Here is an 18,289-nt window from a genome sequence, read left to right on the forward strand (position 1 = left end):
TTAATAATTTAGTAAGAGTGGAGATAACACTGTGTGGAGTTGGAGGAACACAGCAGGCCAGGCAGAATCAGAGGAACAGGAAAGCTGATGTTCCGGGTCGGGATGAAGGGTCCCGACCCAAAACGTGAGCTTTCCTGCTCCTGTGATGCTGCCTGGCCTGCTGTGTTCATCCAGCTCTACACTGTGTTATCTCTGACTCCAGCATCAGCAGTTCTTACTATCTCTTAGTCAGAGAGGATCTTAAATTGAAGGATCAAGAGTAGAATCAGTTTGTGTGTTGGGTTAAAGAACAGCATTAATGGGAGTTGTTTATATGCCATAAGACTGCAGTGTATTTGTTGGGCAAGGTATAAGCCAGGAAGTTAGAGATGGGTATTATGTGGGTGATTCAGTAATAATGGGTGACATCAATTTACACACAGACTTGGTGAACCAAATCAACACTAATACTGTAGAAGGTGAATTCCAGATTGGTTTCTGAGAAAGTGTATTGAGGAGTCAACTGGCAATTTTGGATTCAGTTGTATGTAATCAGAAATAGCAAATCAATAACCTTACTACAAAGGAGCCTTTGGGAACTAGCAACCATAATACAAAATTTTGTGTTAAGTTTGAATGCAATTATATCATTCTAAAGCTTGTGCCTTAAATCTGAAGACAAGGTATTAAGAAGATATGAGTGGTATGTTGGCAATGGGAAAATACACAAAAAGATTTGAGGATAAACAGACGATGGCTTATGTTAGAAGAAATACTTACATGGTCTACATAGGCTATAGGGTCCTGTAAGGCACAACACACAACGAGAAATGGATATCCACCATGATTAATCAAATAAGTTAACAATTGCATTAGATTAAAGGAAGTGGCTTCTAAGGATTCCAGAAAAAGTGGGCATTCGTGAGGATTGGGTCCAATATAGAACCCAGAAAGGATGAACTAAGAAATTTGTTAAGAAAGGGAAACAAGAATATGAATACAACCTAGCAAGGAACATAAAGGAGGACTAAACAATCTTGTATGGGTATGTCAAAATGTAAGGATTAGCTCAGACAAATCAGGAATTTATCATGGAAATGGCAGAGAAAGTTGCATCTGTCACCATGGAAGAAGATTTAGAACATCTCCCCGAAACCAAGAACCTGTAAGACAGAGGAAATAAGATAAATTCAATTCGATAAGATCTATTATATGGGAAGCTAATGTGGTTGAAGGCTGATACGTCCTGTGGACCAGGTGAGCTTCATTCCAGATTGTTGATGGGATGGCTAGAACGATAGTGAATGCATTGGTGATTATCTTTCAAAATTCTCTGGATTATGAAAAGATTCCTGTGAACTGGACAGTTGCAAATATAACACCATTATTTAAGAAGGGAAGAGAGAGAATGGATAACTGCACACCTGTTGGTTTGACATTGATAGCATATTGGATTAAATTATAATGGATGTCATAATTGGATAATTAGAAAAAAATGGTAAAATTAAGTTGAGTCAACATTGATTTATGTAAGATAAATCACAATTGACAAACTTACTGAAGTGTTTCGAGGATATTGGGGAGTTTGTTTTGATAAACTTGGTGTATTTGGATTTTCAGAAGGCTTTTGACGAGGTCTCACACAGGGGGTTAAATAGAGTTGTAACTATGGGAATGGGGAAATATACTCATCAATTGAGTAACGGTTAACAGATGGGAAGCAGAGAGTAGGAATAAATTCTCAGGAAGGCAGGCTTTTATGAACAGGATACTGTAGGGGCCAGTTCTACATCCACAGCTGTTCATAATATATATAAATTATTTGGATATGGGGATTAACTGCAATATTTCCAAATTTGCTGATGACATAAAAATGAGTGAGAATGTAAGTTGTGAGGAAGTTGCAGAGAGGCTTCAAGAGGACTTGAACAGGCAAAATGAACAGAGCAAATGCAATGTATGTGAATAAGTGTGAAGTTTTTCACTTTGATAGGAAAACATTTAAAGGCAGAATATTTCTTAAATAGTTGAAGTTAAGAATGGCAGGAGTCCAAAGGATCCTGGTGTCCTTGTTTATGAGTTACTAAAAATTAACCTGGACTTGCACTGAGCAATTAGGAAACAAATGCCTTCACTGCCAGGAACTTTGAATACAAGAGTAAAGATGACATGCTAGTTGTGAGTTCTTTAGAGCCTTGGTGAGACCTCATTGTGTACAGTCTAGATCTCCTTACCGAAGGAACAGTATACTTGTCATAGAAGAAGTGCAATGAATTTTCATCAGATTAATCCCTGGGATGGCATGAATGTTTATGAAGATGGATTAAGAAGACTAAGTCTCTATTATGTAGAGATTTGAACAATAAGGGATAACCTTATTGTCACACCAAAATAATCTTGTAAGTTTCAATGTGGGATCTACATGTTTCCCCTAGCTGGTGACTCTAGAACCAGTGGACGTAATGCAAGGGAAGAGAGAGAATGGAGAAAGAGGTAAGCCATTTCAGACTGAAATGAGAAGAAATGTCATCATTGGAGAATGGTGAACCTTTGGAATTGGCTCCCCCAGACAGCTGCAGCAGCTCTGTCATTGAGCATGTTCAAGACAATAATTGTTAGTTTTTTGGAAACAAATGATATTAAAGGAAGAGAAGATAACTTGGGTAAATGGCATTGATGTAGATGATCAGGTATGATCTAAATGAATGCTGGAGCAGTCTTGACGGTCTGAATGGCTATATCTGTTCCTATATTTCTGTGCTGCTAAAGTAATCCTGTTAAGAAAGTTGCACGTTCATATTTCAGCAACCAGCAAAAATCAAGAAGTTGCATGCCTCACTCTCTCATTACATAAGTACCAAATATTGCATATGTATTAACTAGAATTTTTTTTTATCCCTGTGAGGAGTTGATTTGCATTTCAATAATGTGACCTAAATGTTTTGTATGTCACAAGATATCATGTACTGACCATGTAAAGAAGATATGCTTCATACTGTGAAGTGTTTTTAAATGTCCCATTTTTGAATAAATGTATAATAAATGGGCCAGTATAGGAGCATTAATCTAGCTGATATGTTCCTGCACTATTGGATTCAAGCCATCATGAGACTCATGATGTATTTGCTAGATATACTGAGAATTGCACCTCAAGTATAAATAGCCACTAGGTTTGCACTTTCACCTACAATCTTCAACATTAATGTCCGTCCTGTTCTAATTTCAGCAAAGCCTTCAACAATATTTCATAAACTCCTGTCTGTACTATTTATTACAACTATTAACCCATTTAAAATATTAATGTTTGGAGGAAGATATTTGTGAATGTGATATCTCGTGAAATAAAATGATGCACAAAAGAAATAAACCAATATGGGTTCTAAATATCAACCACAGATGGTGGAGGAAGGGTGAAATTGTCACTGTAACATTTTGATAAAGACCAATGGAACATTGGAGCAGAGATGCACAGTAATTTTGTCTTGAGCAAATGGTCTCAAATGTTTTATTGTCTAATGGGATGTGGGCATCACTAGTTGGCCAGCATTTATTACCCGTCCCTAGCTGCTCTTGAGAAAGTGGTGTTGAGCTGCCTTCTTTAATTGCTCCATATGTAATAGATGGATTGAAAATGCTGTTAGGGAGGAAACTCCATTAGTACTTTTGGAATGCATGACAGCATTCACTGTACTCAATATAGAACAAATATGGTTCTGTATCTTATACCTTTGAAGAAGATAAAGTTGGGATAAATTGATGGCAAGAAGCTATCTGGACTTAAATAGTCTAAGCAGGTTATTAGTAATAACATTAAAGGTCTTGGACAATGTATATTAGAATATGTAACAGTAGGCAGTGTTGAAAAAAGAGTCAATGGTCACAGTATATGAATAACAATGCCTTTAGTATTTGGGCATGTTAAAGCTTAATATATTTTAAAATGTCAAATATGTTCTATAAAGAGCAAAATAATTTCAATATATATGATTGAAAATATGTCTGTTGTGCCAAGAATTTATTTTATACTTATTAAGAAAAACATTATTCATAAAAGATACAAGAATCACTTGCTTATGAAAGAGAACTGTTTGGTTAGCCACAAATGTACATACAGTAACTTGTCTTAGCTAGAGCAGAATACAAGAGTAAGGAGGTTATGTTGGAACTGTATTAAACACTGGTTAGGCCACATCTGGAGTACTGCATGCAGTTCTGATCTCATTATAGGAAGAAGATGATTGCATTAGAGACGATGCACAGAAGATTTATGAGGATGCTACCTGTGCTGGAGGGTCTATACTATAAGAAGAACCTGGGCAGGCTGGGGTTGTTTTCATTAGAGTAGTGAAGGTTGAGTGGAAACCTGATGGAGGTGTGTAATATAATGCAGGACATGGAAAGTATGGATTGAAAGAGAATTTTTACATAAGTAGAGGAGTCAAAATCAGGGTGCATAGATTGAAGGTAAAAGGCAGAAGGGTAAGAGGAAAGTTAAGTGGAGATTTTTATCACCGAAAAGATGAGTCTGGACCTCATTACCTGAGAGAATGGTGGATATGGGAACCATCAAACATTTAAGAAATGTCTAAATTATTCTAATTCCAATGCGCTGTAGCCTTTTTATCTAAGATGTGTGTTTACATTTATAGGTGCACATTGTCGTTAAAATGTAGCTTTGTTACAGAGATTTCCCAAATAACATTTTCAATTATGAGCTCATTGATTTTCCAGTTGTTGCTATCATAGTGTCAATGAAAATGTTTTGTCGTGTATTGCGAATGCAGCTGAACCTAAAGGATGAAAGTGATTTAACTACTTGTTGTTATTCTAGTGCAGGATATTTGATGACTCATTCTATGAGTGCCATCTGCAGGATGAAAACAATGTTGCAAAGTGGTTGGACTTCGGTACAAAGACACTGAAAATGATAATAAAGATTTGTTAATTCTGTTAAGTGCTAAGTATCCCACATATTAAGTACTTTGCTAATTCATGTAACTTGCAATAATTGTGACCAGCCCAGTTTTGTATTTTATATCACAAGGTGTTTAGACTCTGTATACTGGTAGAACCCACATTTATGGGACATAAATTGTTCTTTGTGTCGTATTGAATAGACCCATACACAGATTTATGTTTTCAATGCAATACATTTTTGAATTGGAGCCCTGCTAATAATAAAGGTACATTTCACATGTTCCAATGTATTAACTAACCAATTATCTTGTCTTTTAGGTCAAACTTCCCTTTCCAATTGATCAAATCACAGATCTTCCAAGGAATGATTTCCAAATGATGGTGAAGATGCACAAGTTAACCTCTGAGCAACTGGAGTTCATTCATGACGTTCGCCGGCGGAGCAAGAATCGGATAGCAGCCCAACGATGTAGGAAGAGAAAACTGGATTGCATTCAGAACTTGGAATGTGAAATTCAAAAGTTGGTAAGTAGATTTCAAACATTTGGTCAACTCAGACTTTTGTGAGTGCTTGCTGCCTGCCAGCCTTACATTTGGTTGTGATTTTTTTCTGAAAATGAAGCTTACTTGTGACTGATGCTTTCTGATCTTTGGGTGGATGCAAATCCCTGGCATCTTCCAATCTACCAACTTTCAGTGAAAGCCTAAGATGTCCTCAAAAAGAACTAAGCTGTAATTAACCTGGGGTCATATTTATAACAATTCGATCTTGTGGCTTTAAGAAAGAAAAAGGTTTATCTTAATAAATTCTTAAATTTCAATTTGTAAAACAGTTGTGTTTCCAAATCTGCAAATGGTGCAAAGCTAAGCAGAATGTGTGTTGTGAGGAAAATGTAAATCAGCTTCAGGAGGACTTGGACAGGGTTAGTGATTGGACAATTAATATTGCAAATGGAATATAGTGTGGAAAATGTGACATTATCCATTTTGGTAGGAAGAGCAGATGTGCAGAATATTAAATGGTAGAGAGTTTGGAGAATGTAGATTTGCAAAGAGACTTGAAAGTCCTTGTCAATAAGTCACTGAAAGCTAAAATACAGGTGCAGCAAGCTTTAGGAAGATTAATGGAATGTTAGCCATTATTGTCAGAGGATTTGTGTACAGGAGCAATGAAATCTTACTTCAGTTGTGTAGGAGCTCTGTTAGACTAAACCAGGAGTATTGTGTACAGCTTTGATCTCTTCATCTCAGGAAAGATATTATTGCCATAGACAGAGTATAACAAAGGTTCACCAGGCTTGCTCCCAGAATATCCTGTGAAGAGATATTGAGGAAACTGGCCTGTATTCTCTAGAATTTTGAAGATTGAGAGGTGATCTCATTGAAATTTTAAAAATACTTTAAAGGATAGGTAAGGTAAATGCAGATGTAAGATGTATCCCCTAGTTGGACAGTCTAGAACCAAGGGGCACTGTTTAAAAATAAATGGGATGCTACTCAGCTCTGAGATGAGGAGATTTATTTTTCACTCAGAGGGTTGCAAACCTTCATAATTCACTACCACAGAGTACAGTAGAGCCTGAATTTTTGAGTAAGTTTCAGGAAGGTTCCTGATTTGATAGATTTCTGATTACCAGTGGCCTTACAGAGTTATGTGGAAGGAGTGGGTAAAAGGCATTGAAGTGTTCAGTCAGTCATGAGTGTATTCAGTGCAAGGACAGGTTCGACAGGCAGAATGTTCTGCTCCAATGTTTCTAAACAACTACTTTTAAGAGTTCTTACAGCAGCGGTGTGGGCCCCAACTGATATCTGAGGTGCACGGAGAGACATTAAGGGGCCTAAAGGGACAGGCAAGTTGAACACACTAGCAGTAAACCATCGAAACTAGGCCACTCACGAGCAATGCCACAGTAAGATCCCTTTTAGTATGTTAAATAAAACATTAAAACATTCAATAAAAACTGAAAGAACTGTGGATGTTGTAAATCAGAAACAAAAGCAGAAATTGCCGGAAAAACTCAGCAAGTCTGGCAGCATCTTTGGAGAGAATTCAGAGTTAACATTTCGGGTCCAGTGACCCATTCTGAGGAAGAGTCACCAGACCTGAAACATTAACTCTGATTTCTCTGCACAGATACTGCCAGACTTGCTGAGCTTTTTCAGCAATTTGTACTAAAATATGCAACCTTTTTATGGTTGAAGACTCTTAGCTTTAGATTTTTTGCCTTTCATACTGTTGTTGGGCTTACTTCTAATAACATATGTTCCTTAGTGCATTTATCTGGACTGCAAAGATACCAGCCAGAAGGTGCACAGCAAATACCGCTCCTCGTGGATTGGGGCTAGCAAATTGTTTGCTGCAGTGCATTGCTAAGATTGCTATTTTCATCTCTCTGACATCAGCAGCTGTAGTCGAGTGAGATGTATGCCTCATACAATCATGGGAATAGGCACAGAATTAAGTTACTTAACAAAGGAATGGCTTAATAATTGTAACAGAGCCATGGGCAGAGCAGTGCAAAAGATAGAGAATTTAATCTCTCTGTCTCATCCTCCTACAAAGAGTGGTGTCTAGTACCTGACATGATAGAAACTGAGGTGAATATATATATCTCCTTTTTTTTCAAATAAATATGGATGTGTGATATTCATCTACTCTCACTTACAACATCTCAGTGTTCCATTTAACACTGCCAAGTTTAGTTTCTATTCACCATATATTTGCATATAATTTAAAAAAAGGCATTTGCACCAATTTTTATTGCAGCTTTCATATGAGAGAGGAGATTTTAATTTAGCGTAGGTTTCTATCTTGGCTGCAGCAACAAGGAGACTGTGTTGTTTTTAATTGTCAGGAAACTGTCTGCCTGGGACAAGCATAAAGAGAATACAAAAAAAATGGCTTTCGAAAGGTGAATTTTGGGAAGGCTTTGGCCTTATGCCAGCTTTCAGGAAGTGTTGTTCATATTTGGCAATTTGGGGGATCTTGCAGGAGGGAAAATTAAGGAGGATGTCTTGGGCAGGTGGATGTGATTTTCTTTACAGGACCCAAAGGAGAGCTCCTGCTCTTGCTGATCCCACAGTGAAAACTTTTACATTTATCTTAAGAACATGCCTGATTCTTATGGCTTGTTTTACCTGCTTCGAGCAGGCACTCTATCCATTTGCAAAACCTTTAGAGTGTTCATCAGAAGTGGCTGATATCTGAGCAGATATGTAAACTGCTCATTTTTAATTGTGCTCCCTTCAGCCAGGCAGATAAGATTCAAGTACACTTCCTAGTTCAACTTCATCAAAATCTACAACTTCAGTCAATTGATGGGCTGATTAAAGAGACATCCAATTTCATATTAACTAGTATGATTACATGACAAATCTCTATTGAATAATTTGATATTGTTGAATAACTATGTTTCATTACGCCTGGCGTTTCAGCTTAGTTAGGCACAGGTCTAAATATGCAAACAAACGCCACATTAAATTGTATAAATGTGAGGTGATGCATTTTGAGAGGTCAAATGCAAGAAGAAAGAATATAGTAAATGGCAGGACCCTTAGGAGCACTGATACATGGAGAGATCTTGGTTGCAAGCCCATAGCTCCCTGGAAGTGGCAACACAAGTGGAGGTAAACTAACCGTATGACATGCTTGCCTTCAGTTGTCAGGGCATTGAGTAAAAAAGTTGGCAAGTCATGTTGCAGCTGAATAAAATTTTAGTTAGGCCATGTTTGGAGTATTATGTGCTATTTTAGTTGCCACACTATAGGAAGAATGTGAATACAGGCTTTGGAGAGGACGCAAAAGAGGTTTACCAGGATGATGCCTTGATTGGAGCGTAGAAGCTATAAGGAGAGTTTGGACAAACTTGGATTGTTTTCACTAGAGTGTTGTAGGCTGAGGGGTGACTTGATAGAAGTATATAAAATTATGAGAGGCACGAATAGGGTGGATAGTCTTTGTCCCAGATTGGAAATATCAGATACTTTGATTCAGTCACTCTAACACTAATTACAGTGAGGCAGCAATGGACAATTTCCTGACCTAGATTGATTGTAGTTCTGAGCAGCATGGAAATGTGAAGGCAGCAAAAAGAATTACAACGTTGTTGTAAGACCATCATTAAAATATGCAATAATTACTCCAGAGTTCAGCAACAGCATTGTGTGACATATTCAGGCCACTTGAGGGCTGCAGGCACTTTGCTGAATTGGCAAATTCTTTTCTCCTTCTGAGCATCCAGTAGTATCTTTGGATTCTAACTCTTCAATTTATTATATGCAATTTACAAAACTTTACAATACTACTCTCATGGTTACAATTCTGCAATATAGAAGAATATTTTTTAGAAAAATTCAATTATCTAAATTCGTCGAGTTCTGATGGCAGTCTATTTAGAACAAGACTTATACCAGTTTATTGCATATTGTGTTATTTTGGTCCCTCCATTTTCTCCCTTCAAGTGTTTTGTTACTCCTGACTTATGTTTCTGTAGCCATTTTGTAGCTACCTGTTATCTCTTACAAGAAGCTAGGCCTCATATGTGAACCTAGATAGTCAGTGCCAATAGACACATTAACCGTGGAGGGTATTGAGATTAAGCAATCCTGCCAAACTAAGCATCTTATCAGGTCTGATAGTCATTGGCCTTTACTATCACCAAGATCAATGGACAGCAATTGAGGCAATTCTGGCTGTTGTTTTTCTCTCCAGTCTTCAGCTCAGAGTCACCAACTACAAAGGCAACGAACTCCCTAATGTCAGGCTGAGGCAAATTGACTGACCACAAACCATGACTCAGACCTCAGACGTTTTAAATCTATATGGCTCACTGCCACAGAATTCAACCAGAGAATTATAAAAGGATTCCTTTATTGGTTTTGGACTATGAGGGTTGGGTTGGCATTTTTCCCAAAATTATTCCTTGAATCTCTTTCTCACCCTGTGCTGCAAGAACAGGAATTCTGAAAGCAATATGATGACGATGTCAAAAGATGCTACTTGCTGCTGATGGGGAAGAAAAGGCTTGATAGGAACAGATTAAGCAGCGCTCGCTGCCTCCCTTCCATGAATCATAACAGTTCATAAAAACCTTGTTTTTTTTTAATTCTTCAGTATGTTATTGCTCCTCAGATACCAAATCAGTGTGTTTACCTTAGATTTCAGCTTCAGATTCTTATTTTCTAACACATTACTAAATATTATCCAGCAATAGAATTTACCTCTTTAAAAATAAGTTAAGAGCACGTGTACTATTAAGAGACTACTTCTCATAACCTGCCATTTTTCTGTATTTCTCCCAGCTCTGTGAAAAAGAGAAGTTACTGACGGAAAGGAACCAGCTGAATGCTTGTATGGGAGAACTGTGGGATAATTTCTCATGCCTTTGTCAAGAAGTATGCGGCGATGTCCAGTTAAACCCAGAGCAGATACAGTCATTGCACAAGTTTTGTCCAGTCTTTAGGCCGATGGATGAATCTGCAGCTAAAGCCAGTACCACCTTGCCCCTTGCTGGATTAGAGCAGAAGATCTTGAAAACACCATGCATTGGAGATGGTATGCAGTGCTGCTCGGAGCAAGGAGGGTCCCATCATCAGGACCAGTGGTCACCTAGCCACAATGCAGAAGTGTGCACATCAGGAAATCTGCAAGGGCTTCTCGACCAAGGAACATGCTCAGAAAGGGGGCCCTCGCTCGAACAGTGCAGTCAGACTGTGACGGTAGATTTCTGCCAGGAAATGACTGATAAATGTACAACTGATGAACAGCCTAGGAAGGATTGCACCGAATGACTTTTTAATTCTTCCATTTTATTTGTTTCTCTTTAAAGTAAGCAGGAGGCTCAATTGAGATGCAGGCAAAGTTCATCTGTTGATGTTTTTCTCTTCAATGCACACTACAACAGTCTTAAACTGCAGCAATATTTGGTCTAGGTATTATTCCTCAGACTGGCTGAGGTTTACCGTCAATGGTGCTATACCTTGCTTGTGCAGGGAACTTGACAGTGATGACACTGTTATTTTATTATGATTATTAATTGTTGTTATTAGGATTTTGGCCTTCATTCTCAAAAAGAAATGGGTCAACAACCCATCTTATCTTGAAGGACCCAATACATAGCTCAGTTGTCTTTCAGCAAGCTTGGTGGCCCATGTCACACAACAACTCAGGAAATCTTCTGAATATTCAACATAACTTAGTACATGTTAGAGATGATTTTTCATCTAACGCCTATTTACTGTAACATACTCCTGCATCCTGTGTTTTAATCATTAGAATACTGGAACTCACCATCTGGACTGTACAAAGAATTTGGTTACAACATTCCCATTTTGCCTTCTGCAGACTCTGACCGAAACCTTTAAGCATTTAGACAGTTAAGTTTTCACACTTGAGCAATATCACCATCTTTGTACTTCTTTGTAAGTAAAAAAAGGATTAATTTGATGTCTATTTGATGTAAATTAAAATGATAAGACATCTCTGGCACTGCTTTGAAAGGTGCCTTTTGAGCAGGGAAGATTTGTTATTATTGCTGATGTAGAACAATAATAGTCAAAACTGCCACTTGCACTCTGTCATTGGATTTTTGATTTCCTACCTAGTGCATTGCACACGTATGTTTAAAAACAAAGAAAAGGTGTTCAGAATAATATTATCAGGTTATTTACCTTCCCTACGTAACCAAGCACTGAGAGCTAATCCAATTTACTGTAGCCGCTGACATACTCGGAAGTAATCTGGAATGACCAATAACAATTTTTTAAATTAAGCTCTTGGTATTGACCAATATTTCCATTTTTAGCTCTTTAAAATTACGTCCAAAGAATCTTCTGGTTGGAGAGCAAGTTAAACACTGATGTGGATGGATATAAATGCACTAGTCACTGAAACTAAGTAAAGTATGTACAAACTTTTGATAATTTATATAGTTAATTTGTTTAATATACTTTTCAAATTACTATATTTATAATATCCCTGAAATCAAGTTTTCACTAAAAACAAAACCAGCCACCCGTTCCTAGGTCATGCTACTATTACTTTCTTATTAACTGTGCATAAGGGTCTCTCCCAAAATCACCTTTTCAATTCCTCCCCTTTTTTTCTATCAAAACAAGCCATTTCCCCAGTTAAGCAGTCTCTTAGTAACCTACCCTGTGTCACAGTAATCCTGGTGCACAAATTCACCTTAAACGGAGCTCTCCCACCTCCCGTTAATATTTGAAATTCCAACTGTGCTGGATGATCATTCAAGGGACCACGTGAAATTTTTGTCTTTCCAATCTGGGTTCATCAAATCCACTGAAAAAGATGGCTCATTAATCAGTCCTAATTTATCCAAGTCACTTCTGAGCGAAAGTCAGTTGTAGAAATTAAATAGTCGAATGTTGCAGTAGTAAATACACTTCCAAAGTACTTCATCGGATGTAAGGAACTTTGGGACAACCTGTGGTTGTGAAAAGTGGTGTATTAAGAGTTAATGTAAGAAGTAACAAAAGACATTATAGAAGAAATAGGTTGCATCACTGCAATGTAGTAAAGCATTATGTTTCCCAAGTTCCTGTCCCTAACTTAATATTTAAAAAGATAAATCATTCCTTCTAACTGGTGTCAACATTAAGAGTGCTGAATTGGTGATGTACTTTGGTGTTCAGTACAAACAACTTTTCTTACTACTGAGAGCAACCTGAGCAACTATGAAGTCTGACATAACTGAGATTTGGAACCAATTCATTAATGTTGGGAGAGGACAACATTAGAAACTACACTGATAACAAAAAGCCCCACTTCCCTAAGGGTCAATTGTGGAAATAAATATATGGAACCTAATTTGCATCGTACAATCTGACAGTTTATACTAACAGCAGTTGTACCAAGTAAATGTTGTTACTGATTAGTCCGTAAACTTTGCAGCTATAAAAATATAATTTCAAAGATGTTTAGACAATTCTAAGAAATGTATTTAAAATATCATGATCATAAAACAACCTTGTCTTCTTGAAATTCAGCAAATATTCATTTCGCCTGACATGTTTGCAAGTGCCAGTTTTTACTTTGTTGCAAGTTTTATTTGAGAACTCAACTTTTGTTTCTGATGCAGCTAGGTGTGTTTAGCAGTTACTATTGCTGAACAACACTTCCAGTTTCCAAAAACAGGAAATGTGAACTTTTGTCAAGCTCATGCATTTCAAACCACTGCTCAAACAGCATTTTTTATGCTTCAGGAAAGTTAAGCTTAGTATCCATAATTTAGCAGTAAACAGTTTGCATATTTGCTTAATTAATTATATAACCATTTTTGTAACTATTCTGAATCCTGTTACATACAAAACTGTTATCAGGTGATTAACAGGAAGCATTATTTATCTCCCGAGTGTTCTTGTATTACACAGTACCCAGACAGCCTCATTTCATTTAGTTACATATTGTTGACAAGTTATAAAAGTCAGATTAGGTATTTCTGTTCATAATCTAAAGGTGCCTTCTTTTATTTCACATTGATTCTGGAACAGACTATTCTTTTTTCATCAACTTAGTTTAGTACTTTTTTTTCACATATGTAAATACTGTGAGATTTATAAGGTATAAGATCAACTGTGTACAGTACAAAATAATTCTTGTTATTGCTGAAAAGAAAAACATGTGCTGAAGGTATTCATCTTGCATTCTTCAGGACAAATGCGAGAATGCAAAATTTCAAACAATCTCAATTTCTACCATTTCTAGAAATGGATGCTGATTGGTTGGCAAGTTGACTGTAATTGACTGAGAGCTCCTTAAGCTCCCTGACCAATTCTTGCTAATGTGTTGTCCTTGTGAAGATCATTAATTTGTCAGTACTAAACCAGAAGTCCATGTATTGGAGTTCATCACTGAAAAGTGCAATGATGTTTCTACCTGAGGGAATGTATTCTACAGGACACATAGCCAAACACCAGATTTTATGTGCAGTGTGTAATCAGCCAGTCAAAAAAAATGGGATGATTATTTTTTAAATGTGTTTTCTTTTTGTCTACAAGGCCTAGCAAACTCTCTGTTTTCTCTGAACTACAAAGGATAACATACATTTACAAGATTTTTTTTACATTTTGTAAGCTGACCAAAGTATTACATTCAGTGTTTTGAGAATTTGCCCCTCTAAAAGTGCTGGTCTCAGTGCTTCTTCCTTTTTAGCATGTTAATTTATTACTTGCCATTTCTATTCCATCATCTTGAATAAATAGTTCCACTACAACAAAAAAATCAAAACGTGCAAACCCCAATTTCAGTTCTAGTTGGTTACTTGATCTTAGCTGGGACAGTGAATGGAATATGACAGATAACTTCATTGCTGCAGGATTGAAAGTAGGAAAATGTACTAGGCATATCATTGCTGGTTGATGTCCAACAATTCTAGTGTAACTATCAGTGTGGATAGGATCAGGCTTGGATTTGCTTACAAAAAGTTTATCTACATTCACTGCTGAGAGTCAAATATGAATGATGACCACTAGTGGAGCCATATCCTTGTATGGAGGCAATAACTATTGACAGGGAAGGGAACAAATAAAAACTGAATATATCTTGTTCACGTTGTACGTTAAGATTGGAGTAGATGTGCAGAATATTTGAATGAATCCTGTCGGCAGCACATGGTAAATTCCTGAAGCAGTACTATTTAAAATAAAACTCTGCTGATTGAAATCAGTCATTGTTCCATAACGGCTATTCAATCTGATAATGTAATTGAGCTGAATTAGCACAAAAAGTCTAGATTCTTATGGATATTTTGCACTGTGTACAGGCTAGTTTTAAAGTTTCATCTCAGCACTCTGCGCTACTAAAATCATTTAACATTTCTGCTGTAGTTTTAGGAGTACCGTTAGCTGTAATTTTAATTGCTGTTCTAAAATTCCTGATTTTCTTTTTCCCTTTCTTTCTTATATCTATTTTGCCCTTTGTTTTTACATCATCAACTTCTCTTTCTCCCTTCCTCTTCAATAACCACTATCTACACTTGAATTTGTACCACATCACTTAGAATTGGCTCTGAGCCAATCACCAGTTGTATGCTAAAGGTCAGCTTGTCAGACTGTCAATCTGGGTGATTTTTATCCAATCATATTAGCAGAATGATTGATTGGTAAAACTTTGGATATTTGGCTGTTTTAAGGAAAAGCAAACAGTAGAAATTAGTAGCAACAAAGGTAGGTGAAATCAGAAGTGTTCAGGATTTTAGTGCATTCAAGTGAATCATTCTGGAATTTGTATCCCTGCTAATGTTAGTTCAGCTTTCTCTTAATTAACCGTAGAAACTACCCTAAGCCTATACCCTGATGTCCTCAAGACTCAAATCAATGGATTCTGATTTAAAAACAAAGTGTTGAAAATCTTTTGCTACCAGCTGTATTAAAAAGTATTCTGATGTTTGAAAATCAATCTTTGTCATTAACACTTCCATCATCCAGTAAAATGCCAATATACAATGAAAAGTAAATACAATGTGAACTTTCTGCCTGTTTTAAGTATGGATTTAGATGCCTCATTGAAAATCTCAAATGGGTAGAACATTAGCATAGGCGTTTGGGATTCAGCTTATGATCGAAGAGATTTGTTGATCTGTTGGCCTACTGAACCTCCTCCTGGTCAATGCTTCAAGCTATACATCTCAACATCACCTATTCTTATTGTTGCCCTGTAGCATTTTGATGTATTAAAGCTGCAATATAAATGGGAGTTGTTACAGTTGTATTGAGGGGCCTGTCCTCCTTTCCCAGCTCCAAAGATGCCTGTATTTGCTTGGTCCTGGGCTTCTGGCATTTAGAATCTTAGGAGTGCTTGTAGTGACTGTAGTAGCTGCTGCTTCGAGTGGAGCGTCTGGGACTATAGAGCTACAGGCCAATCAGAATGACTGGCATCTAAGTTATGGCTTCTCCCTAGTGAGAACCTCTAGCCAATTAACACTCTATCTGAATTAACCATGCCATCCAAAAAATCCAGCCACCATATAAGTTAGAAAAGAAAAGGTTTGTGGAGTCTGAAACTAACTTCTTGAAAGAGTAGTTAAAAGCAGGAAGTCTCACTGCATTCAAAATATACTTCAAAGCTGTATTACATACAACACTGTGGACAACGTGCTTGCTGCTGGCATAAGATTAGACAGGTCCTTTTCATCTGCATGGATACATTAGGATGAATGGCCTCATTCTGCACCATAATATTTTGTTTCTATATTAAAACTCTTAATTTTTTCTCTTTTGGTTTATAATTCTAGAAAATGGCCTCATGCATTATGACTTGATTATGGGTCACCACTAAGGTTCAAGTTGGCTTTTCACACAATGAACATGTTGTCGTATCATTCTTTAAGGATTTCCTATTTCTGTTTCCTATATATAAGTTTCATTTTAATTTCAGTATTTGCTGTATGGCTTCTAGAACTAATGTGATTTACACTCCAGAGGGGAAATGTTACTTCCCAGTGGGAAACTAGCAGGAAAAGGGATTCTAATTTGGAGTTGCAGAGGCCATTTTGAACTCTGCTGCATCCTGCCAGTGCAGCTTCACACTCAGCATTGACATCACTGATTTCTGACCCTGGAAGGTATATAAGCCATCTAAGTCACTGGGTTGGAGGGGATGCAATTTGAATTGGATTTCAACAAGTCATGAGGAGCATCATGCTGGCAACAACCCAAACGTCCCTAAAGTCCCACTATCTTGTAAGGCTTAATGAGCTGGCCTGGCAGAATTTGCCCTGCTCAGTAGGCTACTAAAGTTTAATCAGGATCCTATGCAAGTGGTAATTCAAATGAACTTTGAGTCTGCTGACAGTGAACAGGTCATCAACAACAACAGAAACATTAAGATAACTGGAGCTTAGAGTTTGAGCAGGACTTTTAAATCTAGCTCGTCTTGGATTCCATCAGGCCAAGGAATTAGAAATTCCCATCCAGTAAGTGGAAATCAGTGCAAGAGTGTCATCAGATATTTATCAATACAATTATGCAGACAAGTAACGTTTACCAGCTCAGTATTCAAATTAGGTCAATTCACAATAATAATATTACATGAGGGGAAAATAAAACCTTAGAAAACCTTTTTCTAAACTTGACAAGTGTTATAGCTGACATCATTTTATAACGAAAGTGCTGCTCATTGACTTTTTTTAAAATGTGGTGCTGCAGCAAAAAGATGTATTTGTTTCTGAGAGAATAAGTACCTCCCACGTTCATCAGGTTGTCATATATGTTTTTCTCCAGGGCAACAGTTACGTTATATTTTTTTTCACCCATTACCATTCTAAAATACTGTCACTACCAAGTGAGGTTGCTGCGATTTTTTTCAGCCATGAAAAAGGCCCTGTTAATTTTGACAAAAAAATTTGGTATTTGTTATTTATGCTATGGCATGTCAGTGTAAATTTGTTATTTTTGAATTTTCTTTTGTGAGCAGGAAGGATTTCTTCCGTAACTATAATGTGGTGTGATAACACGCATTGCTACTTTAACTGCTGGTATTATTTAATGTATAAAATAGACAGCTGCAGAATTCCTGTCAAATTCTGAATAACAGGTGAAGTGATTTAAAACTAAGTGGTCAACAGTGTGTGACTTAGGAAACCCTTTGTATTACAAATAGTTTGTTCCAGAATCATATTGGAATCAAATGCACCTTCACTCTTGCCTTATGTAACATGGAATACTCTGGAGGCCATATTCATGATGGGATGGAAATAATGTAAATGGGGCCAGGGGTAAAACAATCCCTGTCTCAGCAGCGAGAGATATTCTCTCGAATGACACATATCTACCTGTATATTTCTCTGTACCTCTCATACTTGGTCAATGACTGTTATCATCAGGTGTATTTTCTACATACTTTTTACACAAATTCTGTGTGAGATAAATGTAGTAAGTAGATTCATGACATCGTTTCAACGTTCCAAGTCTGAAGCTTGTAGTTGAATTATTTTTATCCCAGGTGACTGTTTTCTGCGGTGTTTTTACTGTCATTATCAGATAGGTGTAAACGCTTCCTTTTTGTTAAAGAGAAAAATATTGTTGGAATGAAGTTTTAAAACATTCACAGTGTAAATACAGTATTGTGGAAAAACTTTCAGTTGAACTGCTAGTGTTAAAAGATTTTGTCTAGACATCATTTCTGTTGAAATAAATGACATATCATTACATAGCATAAGAGTTCTAATTGTTAAGTGTATTGTAATTGCTATTGGTTTTCCACAGCCATAAATCAACTTGAGTAAATTACTCTTTACTCAATTAAAACAATGCACACTTTTGTTTTAAATGATCTAGTTATTTGAGAAATATGCTTCAGTATTATGTGTTGGTTGAATTGATCTGAGGAAATAGCAGCACAGTCTTTGCTGGAGCCGCAGTTTTTGGCTACTTG

At 36.9% G+C, this 18,289-nt stretch overlaps 1 protein-coding gene across 1 annotated transcript in view; it reads left to right on the forward strand.

Moving 5' to 3' along the window:
- Positions 1-18,024, forward strand: part of bach2b (BTB and CNC homology 1, basic leucine zipper transcription factor 2b) — a 242,504-nt gene extending 224,480 nt beyond the window's left edge. The window contains exons 4-5 of the mRNA XM_048597425.1: positions 5,215-5,421; positions 10,198-18,024. Coding sequence (XP_048453382.1) covers positions 5,215-5,421; positions 10,198-10,686 — 696 coding nt within the window. The 3' untranslated portion in view covers positions 10,687-18,024. The remainder of the gene's footprint in view (positions 1-5,214; positions 5,422-10,197) is intronic.
- The last annotated feature ends 265 nt before the right edge of the window (positions 18,025-18,289 follow it).

The sequence above is a fragment of the Rhincodon typus genome, chromosome 5, assembly GCF_021869965.1.
Source record: "Rhincodon typus isolate 14 chromosome 5, sRhiTyp1.1, whole genome shotgun sequence".
Lineage (NCBI taxonomy): Eukaryota > Metazoa > Chordata > Chondrichthyes > Orectolobiformes > Rhincodontidae > Rhincodon > Rhincodon typus.